The sequence below is a fragment of the Globicephala melas genome, chromosome 18 (genome assembly GCF_963455315.2).
Source record: "Globicephala melas chromosome 18, mGloMel1.2, whole genome shotgun sequence".
Lineage (NCBI taxonomy): Eukaryota > Metazoa > Chordata > Mammalia > Artiodactyla > Delphinidae > Globicephala > Globicephala melas.
Genome location: NC_083331.1, coordinates 11575273 through 11597586, shown reverse-complemented (window position 1 = coordinate 11597586; position 22314 = coordinate 11575273). Strand labels below are relative to the sequence as shown.

Genomic DNA, 22314 nt, shown 5'->3' with positions numbered 1-22314 from the left:
TCTTCTCAGTAATGTGGCAGGCAATGGACAAGGGCTGGGAAAACATATTTTAGAGTATCTACAGCCTCCTCCACGATCAGGGAGAGAGGGAAAGTCTGGGGCAAGCAGCCAGATCTCCTGGGCAGCATGCCTGAATCACCGCCCCCTGAACACACAGTCGGATACATAGACCCATAGACATGCAAACTCGATCCCTCCTCCCCTGCCTGCAAGCGCAGTGGCATAAATAAATGAGCCATCTTAAGTGCAAAGAGCAGATCGGGAAACAGCAAGATCGGTTTTCAAGTCCAAAAGGTTAGTCACCTTGCAATGAGATAGCCTTGCGTAGAGATTGTTCTAACTTTGGGACCAGTTTGAGGCATTTAAACATTTAGTTTTCACTTGCCGTCTGAGACTGTTACCAACAAAACTGTAAAGGGAAGAAACCCTTTAAATTCACCAAGGGTTTGCTAGCATAACATACACACGAGCTTAGAGTCATTTAAAAGAAGCAATGAATTCTAACAAGGAAGGCAAGTATTTCCCAATTCTAGAGTTTTTTTAGTAACTTTCATATTCAATTGTAAGTTTCGGGAGACAGGGAGCACTACACGGAGTCAGGCACGTGGTAAGTTCACGCCGTGTGTGCTGACTGGTTGATTACAGAATCCTGAATTCATGGCTCCAATGAGTAGAGTAGGATCATGCATCTGAAACGATGAAGGATGAGGTGAGGTCGGATCTTTCATGGGGAGTGATGTGCTGTGACACATGCAAGCTGTAGTGTCCCTGATAGGCTGAGGTGCCCCTGAGAGGGACGTGGACTGAAGATGGTGGAAGTCAGCCCCACAGATTTCTTCCACAGCTCTTTGGTGGCTGGTTATATAATTGATCATCACGGGATATGAGAATAAGCCAGCCTGAAGTTTAGCCCTTCTCATTCAGGAGGTAACGAGCAGAGAAAAAGATACAGGGTTTAAAACGTGCCCAGACAGATCTGAGCAAAGGAAACCAGAACTGGGTATAAGGCAGTGGATCTGATGAGTACTTCGGTAATTCAGATGTTAGTGACTTCGATTAAGATGACTAATTGTTAGACCTGCTTGGCCATTTAAAAACAACCATATGAAGTTGAATTTTTCCCATTCAAAATAAAGAATTATTTAATACAGGCCTCTGTAAAATAACACCGTTTATTAGTTGAATTTTAATGAGTTCTATTAAATAAGTGACAAAGCCCTTTTTTACTGGCGCTCAGGGACTTCTGGTATTACAGGATTAAAACACAACTGAACTCAGTACATGTGTCAGACTTACTTATGAAAAGAAATTAATTATTCCAGCACTGATCCAGCCATAAGGTGTATGGTGTTTTCTGGAGGTCAAGAACCATTTTAAGAAGTTGACAAGAGGATGCTTTTTAGGTGGCCAAGAGGAAGAGTCTGAACAGAGCTCTGACCTTAAGAATGCAGTCGTTCCCAACTTACAAGCAGATCATGTTCGAAAAATGTTTGATTGTAGATGACTTTTTGGAACTCGAGCTTCATTTCTCCAGAGAGATGGCAACACAGGTAGGAGCTGTGAGCCTAGTGGCTGTCAATAGAGGAGGTGGGTTGGAGTGCCCCAGTGAGAGAGAAACCTACACATCCTCAGCTCTCCAGACAGGGGCAAGAGTCCTTGACATTTCCTGAGGCGCCAGGACAGGCCACTCATGGGAAAAGGGCGCAGTTCTTTGAGTAAGATGCGAGTGAGACTCAGTTCTGGCTCTGCTGCCTTTGAGCTGTTCGTCTTTGGGCAAGTTACCTCTCTGAACCTGTTTCCTCATCTCCAACAGGAAAAATGACATCAACCTACAACTCAAGTTTTCTCCCTCCCTCCCTCGCTCCCCCCCCTTTCTTTCTCTCTCTCTTTCTCTCTCTCTTTCTCTCTTTCTCTCTCTCTTTCTTTCTCTCTCTCTTTCTCTCTCTCTTTCTTTCTCTCTCTCTCTCTTTTTCTTTCTTTCTTTCTTTCATTCTCTCTCTTTCTCTCTCTCTTTCTCTCTTTCTCTCTCTCTTTCTCTTTCTTTCTCTCTTTTCCTTTCTTTCTCTTTCTCTCTTTCTTTCTTTCTTTCTTTCTTTCTCTTTCTTTCTCTCTTTCTCTCTTTCTCCCTCCCTTCCTTCCTTCCTTCCTTCCTTCCTTCCTTCCTCCCTCCCTCCCTCCCTCCCTCCCTCCCTCCCTTCCTTCCTTCCTTCCCACCTACCTACAATGCACCTCTAGCCTTAATCCTCTTCAGTCAGTCAGTTAACCACATCTGGTAGCTTTTACCTCTTCAATCTCTCTGGAATGTTTCCATTTCCCTCCACCTCCACTGCACTACCCTAGGTGGAGCCGCACCATCTCTCTGACCACAGGACCTTTTAAATGTGCCCCTGTCTCTCCTACCTGGACATTCGGCTAAGGGGTGTCCCTGCTGCCATTATTGTTCCCCTCTCAAGCATTCTTGACAGGGTAGGAGCTCTTCACAGCTTTTTAAAATGCAGATCTGATCCCCTGGGTTCCAGCTTAAAGTCATCCAATGGCTTCTCATTGTGCTTTGGATAAAACCCAAACTCCTTAACTTGAATTTCAAAACCCTGCGTTATGTGACCCCTGCCACCTCCTCCATCCTCATTTGTAAGGTCCTTCCCTCCAACGCCACTTGGCTGCTATGCTAACTTGTTTAGGTCCCTTCAAAGCACCATACTTGCTCCCTCCTCCGTGCCCAGCCATGAAGCAGGTGGTCCTCTTGCCTTGGAACACTTGCCCTCACTGTGCCCTACCCTCCTTCGCCTGGCAAACTCCTCCTAATCCTTAAGATCTGGCTTCACTGCCTCTTACCCTCTCTGTAGGGTGTAGGCCAGTCTTGACCCCATAGGTGGTTAGGATTCCAACAGCAACATGCAGTACTTCCTCTCTCAGAATACTCTGTTGTGATCACTAGTTGAGTTGTGTGATTTCCCTGCAGGTTAGAAGGCCGGTGCAGTAGGGAAAGTGGTGGTAAGGAGTGCAGAGATTTTGGCCTCCACCCTGTATTCGCTGGTCAAGTTGCTTATCATCTTTATGCCTCCTCATCTATAAACTAATACTGCTTGCCTCACAGAGTTATCCTGAGAGTTAAATGAGATAATATGTGTGTGTGTATATATATATATGCATATATGTGTGTATATTGGGTTGGCCAAAAAGTTCATTTGGGTTTTCCTGTAAGATGTTACGGAAAACTCAAATGAACTTTTTGACCAACCCAGTATATCAGTATAAAAGGTTTAAGTGCGTTAACTAGTCCATAGAAAATAAGTCTTCAATAAACTGAGATGCACGCGTAATGAATACTTAGTAAACGCAAGCTTTTTGTTGTCGCTTTGTTTTGTTGTTTTTAAGCTGAGTATTGCTACGGCTGTTTTCCTGGGAGTGCACTTTCCCCTTTTCTTTATGTGCCATTGGCTTGGTAAGATTAGAGTCCCAAAAGTAAAACTGTGAGTACTGTGTTTGCTTTCCCATTTGCTCATTTGTTCCCAATCTGCGTAGCCTGTAGGAGTGATGTCAAGACGTAAAGTGATGTAGAAAGTGGGCGAAGAAAATATTATGTTCACAAAGCCTGTTTTCCAGTCAACTCCTAGGGGATCCCATGCCTTATTAGTTGTGGATTCTGCCTCTGCCCACAGTTCTTTAGTCCTTGCCTGTTTCAGAGCCCTTCCTATTAGAGGCACTGGCGAGGCAGTGCGGTGCCAGGAGGCCCAGGCATCAGGCTCATTCAGCAAAGACAGGGCCATTGAATGCAAGCGAATTAAAGCATTCTCAGGGCTTCCTACTTCAATCTGCCCCCCCCAAAAAACAAAGAAGCAAAACATAGGTGTGTGCATGGGTGTGTTTTAGAGGGAGTCACCAAATACACGTCAAAGGCAACACACAAATTAGTGCAGCATGAGTTCTGTGACATTTGGTAAAGGTCTTTGGAGAAGATGACAAAACAAGGTGCTTCCCAGTTCCATGGCCCCTAAGGTTTGGTGCAAACACTGTGTGTGAAAAATCACCAAACATGTACCTCACCACTGAATTTTGTGAGGGTCGACTCATTACCCCTGTTACCTGGTAGTCTCCAGGCTTTAGAAGAGTTCTTGTCATTTTGATTTTTAGATGAGTCACTGGGTTTGTTGCCCCCAGAGGCACTTCATTATGATTCAGTGTAAAGCCCTGAAAGGACTCGGCTTCCGGGAGTTAGGGGTGGGATGAGGGCTGCAGTGGTTCTGCGTTGGCATGAGGCTGAATTGACACCTTTGATGTAGCCTAAGACAGAACCCGCACCTCCCACTGCTGCTCGGAAGACGTCAGCCTTACGCAGAAAAGGCATCTGCTAAGGAATCCTGCTTCTCATTCAGCCTGCTCTGGGAGCAGCCTTAGCCATCGTTAACTAATCCAACCGCTTCCCTCCTCCCCTGCGGTGCTGGGCTTAGTGCTCAGAAGGGATTTCGCCTCTTGCTCTTGTCAGGTTAGGCACTGAGACTGTGTCCATGTTAGAACTCATAGAAGGTAAGTTAAATGCATGATCCCTCTCCCTCACGGAAAGATGTTTATTTTGCGCCCTGGAGGACATGTGTGTCTCATTGCTAATCCTACTTCGTTGCTGTGGATGTAAAACATGTAAAAATGCTGACATTTTTACAGGCAAAAATAGTGGCGATCTGATACATCTTTACAGAGTCATGTCTTTAAGTGTTTTATCAGTTCTTAGAGGTGTTGTTACTCAGAGAAAAGAATGGCTTACGTGAGTTCTGTGGCTTTGATTCCTTTTAGGGATAATGTTTAAAAGTCTTGAGAGTCAGGTTGATTCGTGATGTAAACTTATTGAAAAGCAGCTTTTATTTTCGACAGCAATACAGATTAACGGTGAGGAGTTCCTGAGTGTCTGTGCCAGTTACTTTGTGTTGCGGGAGGCAGGTCCTTCTGAGTTAGGCTGGGGGTTGCATCGGGCGCAAGTGGATGTGGGAACTTCTAGAAGTGAGTTCTTAACTCTAAAAAGACAGTGATCTGTTTTCACAAGACACTGGGACTATCACTTGTGAGCTGTGCTAATATTTGCTCTCACTGGGTTGTACTGGGAAGCTAAACTAAAGAAGGAAGCATGAAGTCCATTGAAAATGTCTCAGAACCACATGCCTAAAATCTCCGTGGGCACAGCTAAGAGCACCATTCATAAATTCATCAGGAAAGTTGTGCAAAGTACATTATTATTCTTTTTAATGTAACCTGCTGCTATATTCAACACTGGATTAGCAAAGCAGTGAGTTTCTGAAGAAGGTTTCTCCCAGAAGCTATTTTTCAGCACTATAGATAAAAAGGTATCTGGAATTTTAGCAAATGTCCCTCTTTAATTGTTTGTTGCTCTGAGAAGATGATTTGTCGTGCGAATTCTTTAGTAAGCCACTTTTTCACTCTGTGATCCTCTGTGTTTCTAGTTAATGGAACCCCTGGGAGTCAGCTCTCTACTCCGCGCTCGGGCAAGTCTCCAAGCCCATCACCCACCAGCCCTGGAAGCCTGCGGAAGCAGAGGGTAAGGAAATGAGCACGCTCCTTGTTTAAGACCTGTCCGTGTCTCAGTGCAGATGGCACAGGTGCCGGCAAATAGGCCTCTCACGTTAGCGCTGCTTGTCTCTAAGGAAGAACCAGGCGAGGACAGGAGGTGACCGACCTTGGGTCACTTATTACGGCTGCGGTTTCTCTTAGCTACGACTCGGGGCTTTAAATTTCCCTGTAAACTTGTCCTGATCTTAATTCCAGGGAGAATAGACAGTTGCTGCTCCACTTTGAAATACCTCACTCTTCCTGTCTCGAGGGCACAAAGACGTTAATGGCACTGGATTGTAAGCTTCCTTAGCTGAAATGAGTTTCATTAGAGACATCATCACTGGTCACCAGCCTTCCTTAAGAAAGAAAAGGAAAAGTGCCTGGATTGGAGGTGGGCGGGCCCTGGTGGGAGTTGCTTTAGGGCAAAGGATGGTGGTCCAGAGCCCCTGAGGGTTTGTGCTGCAGAGATGGTCGCATGTGACCTGTGTTTTTGTGAATGAAACCCACACGGAGCACCTTCTCTTTCATCATGACCTGCATTTATCTTTGAGCTTCTTGTGTAATAATGGAGAAGTTGATTGAGCTTGGAGACCAAAGTCAAAAAAGTTACCGGAAACAGTGTTCGCTTCTCTATGCTAAGGAAGGGGGTGGGATTAGCTTTTCTTTCAGGATGGAAGAACGACTGTTCAGGACGCCTCACAACCTCTGCGGTTTGTCTTTCCCAGTAAGACCAAGGCAAGAATCACAGGAGTGGGACGGGGAGGAGGGGCATGGCGCAGTGGAGGCAACAGGAGGCCTTTCAGTGGCCTATTTTCAAAGGCAAGGTGCGGAGGGAGGTTTCAGGACATTTTAAGAAGCTAGGGCTCTTTGGCAGCTTTTCAACTCAAAGATTGGATTCATGAATTTCATTTCTTGTACTACGTGCTTTAAAATGAGACTTTAGGGCTTCCCTGGTGGCACAGTGGTTGAGAGTCCGCCTGCCGATGCAGGGGACACGGGTTCGTGCCCCGGTCCGGGAAGATCCCACATGCCGCGGAGCGGCTGGCCCCGTGAGCCATGCCCGCTGCTCCTGTGCGTCCGGAGCCTGTGCTCCGCAACGGGAGAGGCCACAACAGTGAGAGGCCCGCGTACCGAAAAAAAAAAAAAAAAAGAAAGAGACTTTATGTTCCATACATTTAAACTGCCTCCAAGAGGGAAGCTCCTCTTTGCAAGCCTCCTGCCGAGGTTGTGTCCACACACCCTCTGGGGGGAGGGTGAATGAGTCAGTCCCCAGTCCCCTTTGCAGCCTGGCCTGCCACTTAGCAGGTTGTACTGTCCTGCTCGCTCCACTGAACCGCCTGGCATCAGGTCCAGCTGGTTTTGATTATTGCATGAGGCCTGGAGCTGGACACCAGCTCCTCCACTAAATGGCTGTGTTATCTTTGATAAGTCTGTTATCCTCTCCCGGCTTCAGTCAAAACAAAACAAAATAAAAGGCTCTTTCCAGATAGAAAACCCAATAATGCAACTCCAGTTCCAGCTGAGTGTGTTCACTATGGTTTCTTCATGGCCACAGTCTAATCTGGCATTTTAAAGTACAGGAATCATTAGTGAACTACTAGAAGAATGGGCCAAGTTCATTTAATCTCCTAAATGTCTATGGTTGAGTGGAGGAAGGGCTAGTGGAGTGAGTGATGCTTTTCTTATAAATGCCAGTGAGGCCCCTATCTATAGAGGCAGCCATTAGAAATAGGGCAGATTGGGGACTTCCCTGGTGGTCCAGTGGTTAAGACTTTCTTTGCTTTCCAGTGCAGGGGGTATGGGTTCGATCCCTAGTTGGGGAATTAAGGTCCCACATGCCATGTGGCCAGAAAACCAAAACATAAAAGAGGCAATATTGTAACAAATTCAATAAAGACTTTAAAAACAAAAAAAAAAAAGAAAAAGAAATAGGACAGATTAGGGCCCTCTTACATAGAATAGTCTCTCTTTTGAGGTGTATACTTTGGAGACTCCACCTGGCATAGAAATCCCTCTTCATCCTTTGGGCTAATTAAATTAGGTTCAGGATTTAGCTCATGCTTCGTTGTTGAGATTAGATTAGAATGAGTGAGACTCCCTGCTACAGATCTGAGCTTCCCTCCTGCTGGCTTATGGTGCAGACTCCATCTTGGGGATGTAAAGCTCTGGGCTCAGCTCTCCCTTTGTTGGCAGAATGAGGCTAGAATTTGCTTCTTCTGCCCTCTGTATTTCCTACTACACTATGATTTTGTCCAACTGAGGCAGAAAATTTCCATCCAGCTCCTAGCAGCTGTGTGGCCAGTGGCTTATGTAATTAACACTGCCAGTGCTTGGGAAATGATTATAAGGGATGGTTCTCTTGTAGATTCTTCATTTTGTCATTTAAACTACCAGTGCAAGCTCCGTACTTGACAGGGAAAAACAATCTCGTTTGTTTTAAGGAGACAAAAGGTTTATCATCATCTGAAAACATTTATTAAACACGTGTTGTGAGCAGAGCACGAGATAGTTTAGAGATGGTTCAGTTTCCAGGCTTTTGAATTGAGGCCGTAAATGAACATCCTCCATCCGTGTACCATGTCAGTGAGTAGAAACATTCCCAGCTGCTTTAGTGAGAGGAGCTTTCATCTTGGTGTGGAGGCAACTGCATCAAATAATCCCTCCCAGTTAAAATGAGCCTAGAATATCCCTAAAAACTGATCCTGTTTCAAATTTGGTTAATATTCTTCTCAAATGGCTCTACTCCTATGCAGGAAATACTGAAATAAGTGAAAGATGGCAAGTGCTAAAAGAAGACACATCAAGGAATAAATTAACTCTTTTTATTGCAAATTGGAAAACAGTAGCTACTTCTCTTTTTCTTTCTGTGTTGCCTAGCAACATGGCCAGGGAAATGAGTGGGCTGCCTCTCCCTGCAACACACACTCACACTTCCTACCTCATTTTGAAACTCAGGAATATAAGCTGCTTTTCTTTTTTAAGGAATATTGAGACATTTGACCGCTTCTTCACAAACAAGAAAATCTATATTTTTGTTTATGTTAATTATGATGGTTTAATCAGCTTTTTTCCTTCCCTGAATATTTTTGTTACCTCTTTTGGTATTTTAGAATAGTCCTATACAATAGGAGTCTGCATGCCAGATATTTTTCTTCTTGAAAGCGCTGATGGCAGTGTACCAAGCAACTGCCCTATTTTTCCAAAACACTGTTATTTAAATTGCTGTCTAGAAGCGTTTGGTCACAGATGCAGATCCGGGAGGCTCTTTTCCATCCATGAACTTTCTGGGGTCCTATTTCTTAATATATCAGGAAGAAAAGTGTTTTATTGTGTAGGTGGAGTGAAGCTCCCCATGATACTCCCACATGGCTGACTTTTGTAGATTATCTGATCAGTCAGTTGATGTGAAGAGTGGGTGGTTCAAAATAGAAAGGAAGCCAGGATTCTAGACACTCTCTGCAGATCTGAGCTCGTTGCCTGGTGACCAGCAGAGGGATCTCTTAGCAGAAAAGGGCGGAAGGGAGAAGAGGGAAGGTGACGGGTGAGCGGTTGGGGAACCGGGATAAACACTGGGAAGGGAGCAGGGAGGTCAAGTTCGCGTTCTTTCCGTCTTCCAAACATACCATTTTGAAAAGGCAATGTTTATTGGGTGTATGCGGGGTGCAAATGCAACCCTTGAGTTGTTGCTCTGGGGCCAGAATTTCCTGAATGCCAGCTGGGGCTCCTAATAAATTATTGCCTGAGGTAAGCACCTTCCTCTTCTACCCAGAATGGGAAGGAAACGTTGAAGGAAGAATTGCCTAGATACATAGTAGCAGAGTTGGTGTTGACAGACCTCAAGGGCCCAAGAACCCAACTGGACACAGAGGAAGGCAAAAGCTCATGAGCAGATCAAGCCAATAAGGCAGAATAAGCACCCTTTTCATCTATTTAGACGCTTTCATGATCTTCCCTCTTATCCAAATTTGACGACTCTAAAGGGTTCAATGACCTCAGAAACCGAGGATGCCCATTCAGTGTTGTCCCACTCCTAAGAGAGCGCAGGGCACCTAAGAAAGCCGCGTAAACAAATCTGTACCTGCCCTTCATCTTACAGGACCTGTACCGCCCCCTCTCCTCAGATGGTTTGGATTCAGTAGGAGACTCAGTGTAAAAGAGACAATGGAGCAGTGTATATGGTTTGTGGTTGGGTGAAGGTTTCACGTTTCCTAAGCAAACGTCTAACAGCAAAATACACAAAAGAGTTTTGCATACCTTGAAATTATGAAGACTAAATCATATAGAAGGAAATATCCAGGTATTTTATATTAATCCTTGAAAGAGATATTTTTTTATATCGCCTACGTTGATTTGACTGAGGGAGCTTGAACACAGACTGGCTCAGTTGGTGAGGGTTTTGTGCCAGGCCTGGCTCTAGATGAATTTCATGTATGGGCCCGATCTTAGTTTCAGAACAGGCTAATGGTGTAGCAAGACAGTCATAATTTCTGTAGATGGGGTTTTCATTTTGATCATAGGTAAACATGTAGATACAAATTTTCTGTACAATTCTGTACAGATTTTCTGTCTAAGCAGATTAAAATGCCACTAGCAGACATTTTTTCTTAAAGTTATATTCTTCTTAAACTTTACATTGCTGATTTTAAAGTACTTTTATTGCAAAATAATCAAAATATTCAAGTAGCGTTCTTCTTCTTCCTAGACAATATTCAGAGCTACTTGTCATTTTGTGGGTTAGTCTAGGTGAGGAAAAACACCCATGTCAAAGACATAGCTCATGAAGACTCTCTTGTTAAGCATAGGAACTTTCCTTATTTTTGTTGTAAAAAGTAAATTTTACTTTTTAAACTTATCTTTCATTGAAAACAGCCTAAGTGTAGCTTAAACATGAAGAATTTTTTCAATGGCGTTGCTATAAATTATATAATTCCTCCCTATAACCATATATATAATTTTTCAAATATATAAATGCTGAAGCTAGGAAGCTTTTTTTTAAAACATACAGACCTAAAAAATTGTGTCTGGACTTATTCCAAAAAACCAATTTGAAAAGCAAAATTCTTTTAAATGTTGCTACATAAATCAGGTCCCAAATATCCAAATCTCTACTCTGATAAATCCTGGATCTTACTGGTATTTTGGAAATTTTCATATGCAAAACTCCTTTGTGTTAAACTAAGTAAGTCTATGATCATAACCTATTGTTAATCATTAACCTACTAATTCTGCTTTCCTAGTCCTCTGTTTAAAAATTATAGTCAGCTTTGCTTAAACATAAAACAATTATTTTTAATCTGAATGTTAAGAACTAATTTAATGTGTATGGTCTATTGTATTTAAGCCATACCCTAGTGATCATTTAGTTTTACTAGTTCAAACACTAACAATTTAAGACTTGTGTAGCATGGTTTTGATATTTTACAGGCTTGACATATCTCAGTAGGTGATAAATTAAAAATGTATGATGCCACTTGGAGGCTTTTACTTGGGGTTTTCTTTTTCAAATTTTACTTGAAGATTGAATTTAAAAACAAAATGTTTGATTCAAAATGGAGAGAATTTCAGTTGTCATATACTGTTTTAAATGTTATCCATTTATCTCCTTGATAAATTGCTCAACTATCAAATTTTACCATCTGGTTTATAGTTACATATGTTACTATCTCACTTTCCAAGTGAATAAAATATTCCAACCATAAGAAGGAGAAGAAGGAAAAAAAACAGTACAGGCAGCCTAACAGCATTTGAAAACTTAGCCTTATAAAAATTAGTGCCTCATTATCCTGTCTGTTGCAGAGAAAGACACTTCTCTGGCAGGTTATTTGAGAACTGCAAACTGAACCATTCCATCTTGAAAGAACAGTTCATAAATACCTGTTCCAGACTTCAGATTTTAAAACTGTTTCCAATAGAAATGAACAGAGACTCCTGCTGAGATCAAAAGGCTGCTTTGTTTTAGCTGAAACAGTAAACATCTGTGAGGTTGCCTATGCTGGTGTCTGTTCTAGTTATGTCTTTGTAAGATGCATTACTTAATAGAGTTGAGTCCATAAAAGATTAGTATATATTTGACTGAACTGTCAAAAATGCAGAGAAAGCAGTGGAACAGTTAACCTAAATCTGGTGGGGTCAGATGGTCCAGAACAAAAAATAAATTCCAATAATTTTAGCTTCCCTGAACTGTCAATCTTATGGACAACTACTGCTTAGAAAGGTCCAATAAACGCTATTTGTTCTGGATAAGTGGTAGATATTGCCAATTGATATGAAGCCCAGGGCTTTGTTTAGACATGGCAAAAAGAAACTGGACTTGTACTAATTGCCGATAGATATCATGGCCAGCTTTCCATCCAAGCAGTTCCGAGGGAAATGCTATTCCACAGCATTTAATCTTTTGAACATATGATTTTTATTAAACGACTGTTCAGGGGCAATATATATCATTTACTTTTGAAACTAAAATCCCTCAGAGATTGAAACAGCACACCATTTATAGACTTTGAGATCTCTTCCTGTGCAGAGCATAATTCCATTATACTAAAGCAGAAATTAAAAAAAAAAATGCTTAGCAACAAACCAGAAGTTTTCAGTTTATTGGTGGAACCAAATTGATGATTTATAGGCACTTAAGATTTACTTACTTATAGAATTCTTTTTTAAAAAAAATTAGACACTGAATTTTTAAATTGTTCTACTGGGCAGAAGAGACCTCCAGCAAAAGCAATGCATTTTTGTCCTTATGGTAGACCTTAAATGTTCTGTGAAGACATTGCACTCTAGGAAAAATTTGGTCATTGGCACTTACATTTTCACCTTTAGACATCGTAGAGAACGATACAATAAACGTATCCCTGCTTTTAGCATTTTAGAAGTGCAAAACCTAATTATATATCAAGTATAAACTTCAGTGTGAATTCAAAAGACTGGTTCTGAAAGCCACGTGGTTTGTTTCTTCTTCGTCTTGCTTAATTACGTGAGGTGGGGCAGGAGTTCCCAATGTTTTCATACTGTCATAGACTTGTGAGACGTGGCAGGTCCACACCCATCTATACACATCCCTGTGTTCTTATATTGGCTCATCTAAATATTAAAAGTATCAAATACTATCTTCTAAAAACATCTTGAACCAAAATTCATGTGCCACATGTGTTCCCTATGTTAACCAGCAGGGGTATTTTGGTTGCATCCACTGCAGATCTGTACATGATTTTTTTTTTTTTCATTTAAAAGTAATGGAATCTAAAAGCCACATTTCTTAGTACAAATGAATGAATATATAGAATAATATCCTTAAAAATAATTCCATATATTTTAGCTATTGGACTACTAAATTTTTCATATGTGGCCATATATCTACCCAGGTGTGTAGGTGTTTACGTAAATTTGCAGGGCCCAGTGTGTATATGGGTGTGCTTATGTAAGTATTTGTGTATGTTTATAGACCATAAATGGTAGAGTATGGTATTTGTGACACAGCCTTATAAGTTACTGGCTCTTGTGGAATTGTATGTAAAACCTTTCATGTCATAAATCATTACCCATGACATATTAATTGAGGCATATTTAACTTCAAAAGTAGTTTTCTAAACTCGTATGGCAAAACGGTTCCAAATAATAGGCAGATGTACTGATTTCTTTTAAACAATTTGGAATCCAGTTAAACAAAAATTTCAAATTCAGATAAATCCAATATTGTGTTAACTGTTAAATATAAGCATACATTAATGCTTATATTGTTATGTCCTGATATTCTATTATGAAAATGATTATATACTATCACTGTTGTTTCTCTAATGTGTATGACATGTGGTGATTGTCAGTCAGTATTCACTAAGAAAAGGAAGTATTGATTTATAGGGTTGTGAGTGGGTGAGTAATTATATTGAAACATAAATCGAAGAGAATCCAAACTGTGTTTGATTTGAAGTAAGTTGAATTGCAAAGCCAGATAACCTGTAAGGCAGTTTTGTATGTTCTTTCAAAACACGATTCTAAAGTATTGATGTATTTTCAGTAGTAACCCTACTATACTTCCTGTATGTGTGTATAACAAATATACACACTCCTGAAAATGTTAATTGAACGAATATATTGGGAATGAACTTTTCGGCCAACCCAATACTGTATATACGTACATTTCCTATTTATGCGTATTTGCATTAGCCTGGCTAGCATCTCTAACTGTGCATGTCAGTGACAACGATATCCCACAGCATTATAGTGTGAAAATTAGAGATATATTGAATTTGAAATACCAATTGCCTGATGCAGTTTGTTATACTGTCAGCTGAAAAATATTTGTAACTTTGTGCCTGTAATGCATGTGGAAAAGATAGGAAATCTGAGGCCCTAGCTGTAATTTTTCAGGGTGCATGATATATAGTGTCTTTAAAATGTGGTTCATTTTAGTAAAGACGATGGATAAATTCCAAGATAGTATAAATGATGCATGTTATACATGGGTGTTTGTATTATATATGGCCACAAAATGGTTTTGAAGCCAGGGAAGTAGGTATCTGAAAGGTCATAGGCAAAGAACTATGAAAGTTAATTTTCTTGTGATGTGTTTCTTTGAGTTTATATTCATCAGCAAGCAAGGAATTGAGTTTATTTGTTCTAAGGACATTTTACTTTGAAATACACTATGAATGTTGTAAATTTGGATAAAATTTTTGCAGAGAGGTTGACGTATTTCCTGCTTACAGTTTGAGTTGCTCGGATGTGCATTCTCTTAAAAAAAGCATTTGGTGTTAAAATGTTTTAAACAGCAACATGTTTTAAAATCCATCAGTTGAGGCCATCAGCAGAGTTTTACAGAGCGAAATGACAAAATGTTTCGTTGACCTACCCAATTTTGAAAGTTCCATCACTTTGTACTGTGGCTTCACTGTAAAATGTTGTACCTTGTGTTTCACACTGGACCATGTTATTCCCCTCAAAGTTCATGTTGTGACACTTACCACCTTAAAAGTAACTATAATAAACAGGAAAAACCACCTACGTTGTTCAGTGAGTTTCTTTCAGAAAACTTGATAAGTAGACATTGAAACTGAAATGACTGTGTGGGGTAAGGGTTACATTCATAATCATATTTATGGTGTTTTATGATGTAATTAGCATCAGCAGATGATACCTGAGATACTGCAGAATGGCATCGCATGACATCCAAAGTATAAAATACTGACAATAACAATGAAATAAGACTATTTTGTTGAAGAATTCTGTTTTAGTTGGTTATATTAAAATCACTAATACACTTGCCTCTCAGGGTTGCATTAATGGTGAATATGTCAAAGAAATTGGCAACTGGTTGAAAAAAAGAAATTTTAACCATAGGAACTTCCTCCTGGGCATGAAGGCATTTTTCCCAAAGTCATCTAACTTGCAGGGGGAAAAAATGTGCATGTGTATATAGGTGCATGTGTGTGTATGAAAGGTATTTTTAAAGTGCTAAATAAATAAATATATCATAAATAACTATAATAACAAACTTGATTACCCAACTTTAATATAGAACAAAGACCCATAATCTGTTTCATTCTTAATATGGTATATAAGGGAGAATAGAAAATTCTACTGGCATAGTTAGAAAAAAAATTTTTACATTAACATTATTATAGAAGTCTAAAATTATGGTTTTAAATCTAACATTTTTACTAGGTTCATTTTAACCTTAAAATTATAGTTTGCTGTAATTGGTTCTCTTTATTATTTCCATGATAACCTAAATATAGTCAGTACTCAAAGCAATAATGGTACAGCTGGAAGGAATGTTTACAAGTTTATAAAATTCCAAATTGTGCTTCTACTTTCTGAATATAATAGACTTCAAAGTGAAATGGAGCAGGTGCCTGAAAGAGTAGTGCTGGGAATCCAAACGGAGGAGTTAATCATGGAGGGAGTTATTTTATTGAGAGGAGAGTCCCCTTCCAAACTATGATTTCACAGCGAGGAACTCCTAAGAGGAGACCTGGTGCCCTCCAGGACAAATGGTTGAGATTTTAAATGTACCAATCCTGGCTCTAAGTGAGCGTAGTGATTAGACGGCAGCAGCAAAGCAGACTGCCCCGTACAACAGAGTCGTAACTAAACGTGTTTATTTCTAATATCTCGGCTCCGTGGTTTCACTAACATAGATTTCAGTATTCCCATTTTCATTTTCTCTTCCTCTGAGTAAACCTATTTTATGAATGACAGTTCTACAGTCCTTTTAAAACTTTGACCAAATGTTTATAACTTTTTACGCATTTCAGTATTCGTTCTGAGTTATGCACGTGTTTGCTATGCCGTAAACTTTAGGTTATGCGTACTGTGGAGAATGCAGACAAGGGAATTTGGAAAAAGGAATGACTTTTGTGCCTTGCTTCAAGTAATGGAGCCTTATTAGTTATTGTGGATTGTAGATTGTTATTGTAGATTGTAGTGATTGTAGATTGTCATCAACTTATTGTTCTCTACCCACTTGGAGAGTAAATGAATATATGTTTTTTTCTATATACACAGAGTCCCTTGGATTTCAAGCTCTCTACACAAAGGTTGTGATTTAATTTTGTTATATGAGATCATCTCTAGACATTCTATAGGCCTCAAGTCAGGATCACCAAAACAATTATTTGAGTTGGTTAAATATTTGTTGGTTGTGTTTCCTTTATAAAATTGATCCAGTTGATTTCTAAATTCTTTTACTGCCATTTTCCAAAAAAAAAAGTTAACAAAGTAATAACTGCATGCCGAGACAGAATGTGAAGTGGAAACAATGTAATTATCCAGACAAAGCTAAAGTTATCTGGTGAGGTTTTTCTACCTTGATTACATCAGTTGGATCAATTGGATATTTTTGTAGTCATTATTCGGTGTGGACCCCAGCTGAATGCCATTCATACAAGTGGCAGGAGGAACTCGTACCATTTTATGTTTGAAATGAACTGTTTTTTTACTACATAGTCATCAGATACATCTTGGTAAAATGTGCTTAGAACTGTTATGTCAGCTTTCTCACTTACTTCAAAAAAGTGTGATATGTTCTCCATCTGTTACATGATCCAAAGCTACACTTAGGGTGTGTTCTTACTGAGGCCAGTGCTTTTATGAAGGTGTGCCATGAAAGCGTCCAGGTGCCAGCAACCTGTCCACCTGGTTCCCATTAAATCTGCCTGGAAGCGATGACATTTCAAATGTCAGAATCTCTCTTAGAGCAGCTAATTGCGTTAAGTTCTAAAATTACTATGTTTTGCACTGTACACCCCTATGCCTTGGAATTCGCATACTGACTGAAGCAAACACAAAATCTTATCATCGTGTATCCTATAAAATGGTTTATCTTCTCAGAAAAACCAAATAAGTAAATTGATTTCATTTATAAGCATGCAAAAATATACGTGGGCCTTTTAGCTTCTGTAGGTCATAGATAGAGGCTGATTCATCTCATTGGGTTAATTCTAAAGAACAAGAACCTACACATTTTCCCTTTAGTATTTTCAAAATCCTTCAATCAGACTTATGGGCAATAATCAAAATGTTCCTACGCTGTCTAAGGTAGTATATTTAGGAGTAGTTACCAGGGTACTCAAAGGGCTGTGGTGATTACTGAATGACTTCAACTGGGAGAGACAGCAAAAATGTTAAGTGACGAAATCAGAATCCAAAAATAACGGGCTGGAAGGATATGAATGTAATAAATATGACATTAACATGAGTAAATGTGAAGTCTTAGACTTGATCCAAAACGCCAACCTCTCAAATATAGAATAAGGATATCTTAACACACTGTGAGTTCAGTGTAGGCTTAAAAGTTATGTTGTTACTGTTAAGCCAGTATGATCTTAAAGTGCATTAATATTCTATTCACAAGGAAGAAAGCTCTACCCTTCTCTCTCTCTGTGCTGGTCAGGGTACACCTAGAGTATTGCATTTGTTTTGAGCACTAGCATTAACCAGAGAAATCGACAACTGGAGGGTCAAGGGGTCACGGGGCCCTGTCTGATGACTAACAACCCAGAAAACTGGGATTATTGAAATTGAAAAAGAGAAGACACAGAAGGGGCGAAGTATCTCTTTCCAAATATCGGAAACATTGTCCTATTGGGAAATGCACTGTACTGGGTGGCTCCAGAGGTGAGAGCTAAGAACAACAAATAGGAGATGCAGAGGGGCATCATTTGAACATAACTTAAGGAAGAACTTTCTTTGCCTTATTAACAGTCAGGGGGCTGCCTTAGGAAGTAATGTGTTCAGTATTGGAGGTGTTTGGACAGAGGCCATTTGACCGCATGCCTGGGATTTTTGTAGTGGGCATTTGGTCTCTCAGTGGAAGTAGGGTAGAACAGGTAATATTTAAGGTCCATTTCAGTCCCTGAAATTCGTTGAATCCATGAATAGTCATTGTCTTGGAAAAGTGTATAATGTTAACTATCTTACTTCTTTGGGGGAAAAGAAGAGATAACACTGTTAGAAATTTAATACATTTATTTTACGTCATTTGAGCATAGTAAATAAAATGAGAACTTTCCATTTTCAGAGTACCGTGTTTGTAATTAAATGTTTTTCTCTTACAATTGTCTGTTACCTTCAGACAGTATGAAATTTGAAATGACTTGGAGTATATTTTCAAACCTAAAGTTGAAAATAAGCAATTTTAAACATAAGCAGACTTGTGTTAACCCTACTTTTTTTTTTTTTAACCAGAGCCTAAAAAACCTGAGGGGTTTTTTGTTCATAAGGCAGAGAAAAACACGGCTGGCACTATGGCCAGCTTGAAGGGCATCAGATATTTGGTGGCACTGTTGAAAATGCAATTCATTAGTTGATAAGGCAGTTTAGTGAATAATATCCAGCAAGTTTATTAAACATTATAGTTTAAAAGATGTTTTCGTATTATTTGGGTCAGAATTCTGTATTGAGTATCTGACGTTCTTATTAAAAGAACAAGATTTTGGAATTGAGTCCATAAGTCGTGGACATCTTTGCTAGGAAATACGCTACTAGTCTATTAATTTGAATGCTTGATTCTGAAAGAATGTGTCTTTGTATTCTAAAATCTAAAACGCCGTATGACAGGACAGCACCTGCCATCCCAAACCACAGTGTGTCTGCATTATTAAACACCATTTGTGTTGCTGCTGGAAGAAATTCAAGGATCAGAAGGCCCAGAAGAGAAAGTCTACATTTTAGACATTTCCTTACTGCCTTCCTGCTTGGAACACCGTTTGTCTACAGCACAAGCAATGACACAAGGGATAAAAGATCTCCCTGTTCCGGAAAACACAAACCTTCCCCTCAAATGTGGTAGCGTTAATGTTTCTTTTCTCCAGACCTCGACATCGTAAATCTGCCTTGTCTCAGCCATGTATTCCAATATTATAGATATCAGGTTTTCACAAACAAACATCCGTAAAAGTCTGAAGAGCACACTTAGCTCATACATTTATAGTGCCTTTGACAGAGTTGGTTATGACAGCACAGTTAGTGTCCCAGCAAGAAAAACTCTGTTTCAGGGTCGCAATCTGAATCCTTTCTGGCCTGCCACAGGACAATGCGTGCTTCTGGTCACAAAGGGAGATTGAATGAGACATAAGGATGGAAACAGCTCAAGTCACCAGGCTGATGGATTGGGGGATTATTACCATACTGGAAAGTAAAAGGCACATCACACAGACTAGGTGACCTTCAGGCATGTGGTGTACTAGAGTCACCACAAAACTTCTAGAAAGTCCTGTGAGGAAGCAGATGCATCAATGCCATGAATTTAACTTTTATTCCCATCGTGTCACCTGTCAGCTTTGATGAACTCGTCCCATGGAACGTGGTCATCTTAGCGGACCCAGGAGGATGTGCTATGGCAGTTGACTCAAATGGCGCTGCAGTGACTGAAGTAGCGTTTGCCCGATTATGTTCATCCTTTGGGTGAAGACTAAAATCTTTGAATTTCCTGATATTGTTGGGCGTAATGGCAAGATACTGTTGGGCACAATGACAGTACGTAAAACTTCTCTTCCTACTTACTTTGTGCACAGTTAAGGCTGGATGGAATGGGGAGGAGGTTGAAGGGAGACAGGTAAGCAGAGCAGAAGTAGGTCAACTTTGCTTCTCGCCACCTCTTCATTATTAATTCAACTACAGACGCTCTCTCCCTTCTCTCTGCTCCACAGACAGCCGGCACCATGAGCCCATGCCGCCCCTCACCGCCTCCAGGCTCCCATCAGGCCAACCAAGTGGATAAACCCAAGGAAACAGAAGGAGGATCTTTTAGGACAAGCTGTGTTCACTGTTTAGAAATAGCATTGGAATGTGCAAATTGCTTTCTCAAGGAGTAGATAGAGGGATGGAAGGATTCATTGTTAAAGTACTGCCTCGTGGCTGATCACAGTATTAAATATTTGGTATTGGTTCATCCTCTGAGCTTTGTAATATAGTTGTTACACTGTTTGCTCTCATGGGTCTTGGGTCCAGATACACCCCAAATTTACAAAGGAATCACAGGCTTAGGCTTTCAGTTCTCTCTTTGCCTCAGGAATAAAAGTAATAATAAGTCAATGTTTCTTGCTATGTAACATTTAATGTATCAATAACTTGCTTAGTGCTATGCCTTTATCTCAAAATGGAATTAAGAAACCCGCTCTTCAACCTTTCTCCAAGGATGTGGCAAAGCTGAATATTTTTTAAAGGATATTCCATAAAAAACAAACTGAAGAATTTTTTTTTCTATGGTAAGAATAGAAAAAGAAAAAAGATCAGAATGACCCCTTATCTGAAGCCTGTTTGCAGATGAGAGTGTGGAAGAGTGAGGTGAGATACCTCAAAGCTGCCAAACCTAAACAGTGCGCAAAAGGATGCTAACGTTGAGAAAAAGAAATAAAAAGTCACGGAACATCCAAAGGACGGTGATGAGCCTGACTCAGTTAACGCCATCTGTTGTTGGGTAATAGGGTGGGGGGAGAGGTCGTCCCAAATGAATAGTCTAAGAGCCTCCCTTTCCGAGTGTTAAGACCAATTACTCCCTGGTGGTGGGTACGGTTACCTCCCGAGATTCTGGGCTGGGCACAGCACCTGGAGACTCAGGTAGTGGGACCGAGGATGTTTATTCTCTGTTTCTGTTTCCCCCCGCAGAGCTCTCAGCATGGTGGCTCCTCCACTTCACTGGCATCCACCAAAGTCTGCAGCTCGATGGACGAGAACGACGGACCTGGAGAAGGTGGTGAGTTTTGGACTTGGTGTCTGAGGAGAAGGCTCAGCTTGTGCTTGGGCAGAGGATGGGCTGGCTAACTTTACACCCACCAGGAAACGGTCACTCCTCCAGCAGCATGAGCCTGAAGCAGCTTCAGAGGCTCGTAGCAAGGGGTAGGATTGAACGTGGCTCCCACCGGGGACGGCATCTACTCTCGGGGGCCGGGAAGAGGGAGTTAGCCTAATGTGGAGGCGTTTCCCATCCTGTGAAGGTATAAGCACCCTAACAAAGCCAGCTGTTGCCCACTTTGCAAATAAAAGGGGGCAATTGTTGCCTTTGTTGTTCCAAATTCTGTTCACTTCTGGAACAAGAAGGACATCTTTACTTTTTTTTTTTTTTTTTTTTTTTTTTGCGCGGTACGCGGGCCTCTCACTGCCGTGGCCTCTCCCGTTGAGGAGCACAGGCTCCGGACGCGCAGGCTCAGCGGCCATGGCTCACGGGCCCAGCCGCTCCGCGGCACGTGGGATCCTCCCGGACCGGGGCACGAACCCACGTCCCCTGCATCGGCAGGCGGACTCACAACCACTGCGCCACCAGGGAAGCCCCTACATCTTGACTCCTTTGCTTGACCGTGATAGCCCTGCAGAGGCACTCTAACTTAAGTGAAGTCAACATGTGAAAATCTGGCTTTACAGAAAGAATGAATTGATGGCAATTGCAAAAATATTCTTTGGACCTTAAGTGAATTCCCTTCAGAAAGTGGTGAGATGATGTGGATTCCAGAATAGACTTTTTTGCTAACTCCTGGATTGTTTTAGATAAGCCTCTTCGGCTCTCCACATCTCAGTTTTTCTTCTACGAAATGGAGATTGTAATATATGCCTGTTTCCTCCCTGGGGGTTATTATCAGGCTCAAATCAATTACGAGAAAGTATTTCGAAACTAAAGTATAAAACTGATATGATCAAGCCACTGTTACAGAATCAGCACCCCTTATTTGTTTTAAATAATATGATTTAATTTTCCAATAAAGTACCATTAGGGGGAAACATTTTTATTATGTTATGTGTGATACCTGACTTACCCAAGGATTATTTCTTGACTACCATGCAATATCAGACTTTTTTGGTATTTCCAGAAGTATGAAATTCAGAAGCCTCTTTTGTTCCAATGTGTTTTATTTACCTAATGAAATGAAATGGTCCTTGACGGAGCCTTTTTGGCTAACTCTTCTTAGCCAAAAGCCTAAAAGATACATTTTTTTTCAATAGTCAGGAAAAAAATCCCAAGCCATGTGCTCCGGATGGGTGCCCAGTGGAAGGAAGGATGGAAGTACTTCCCTGCATTTCCCATCTGAAGCCAGGGTTGCCGCTGACAGCTAAGGATGGTTACTTTTACTATCCGTGTAGTAAAGGGCCTCAAGACCGCGTCATCCCAGAGATATTTTGTAAATCCGGGTGCTCTGCAGCGGATTTGAAACTCCTCCGACCATTTTCTGTAATAACCATGGGCTAGACAAAAATCCCCAGTCTGAATCCTTCAAACGGAGGCAAAACTGTGGCTTCTTTGGGGTGAGATGGAGGGGGTGG

General features: G+C 40.9%; 1 protein-coding gene across 5 annotated transcripts in view; it reads left to right on the top strand.

The window, feature by feature from the left end:
- Window positions 1–22314, top strand: part of DCLK1 (doublecortin like kinase 1) — a 326889-nt gene that overhangs the window by 241914 nt on the left and 62661 nt on the right. For 2 of the 5 annotated variants that reach the window (XM_060288223.1, XM_060288221.1), the window contains exons 6-7: window positions 5454–5548; window positions 20668–20752. In XM_060288223.1, the coding sequence (XP_060144206.1) occupies window positions 5454–5548; window positions 20668–20752 (180 nt within the window). Of the gene's footprint in view, window positions 1–5453; window positions 5549–9658; window positions 14559–20667; window positions 20756–22314 lie in introns of those variants that run through there. The other 3 variants (XM_060288222.1, XM_030882515.2, XM_030882514.2) reach the window with 2 other exon arrangements.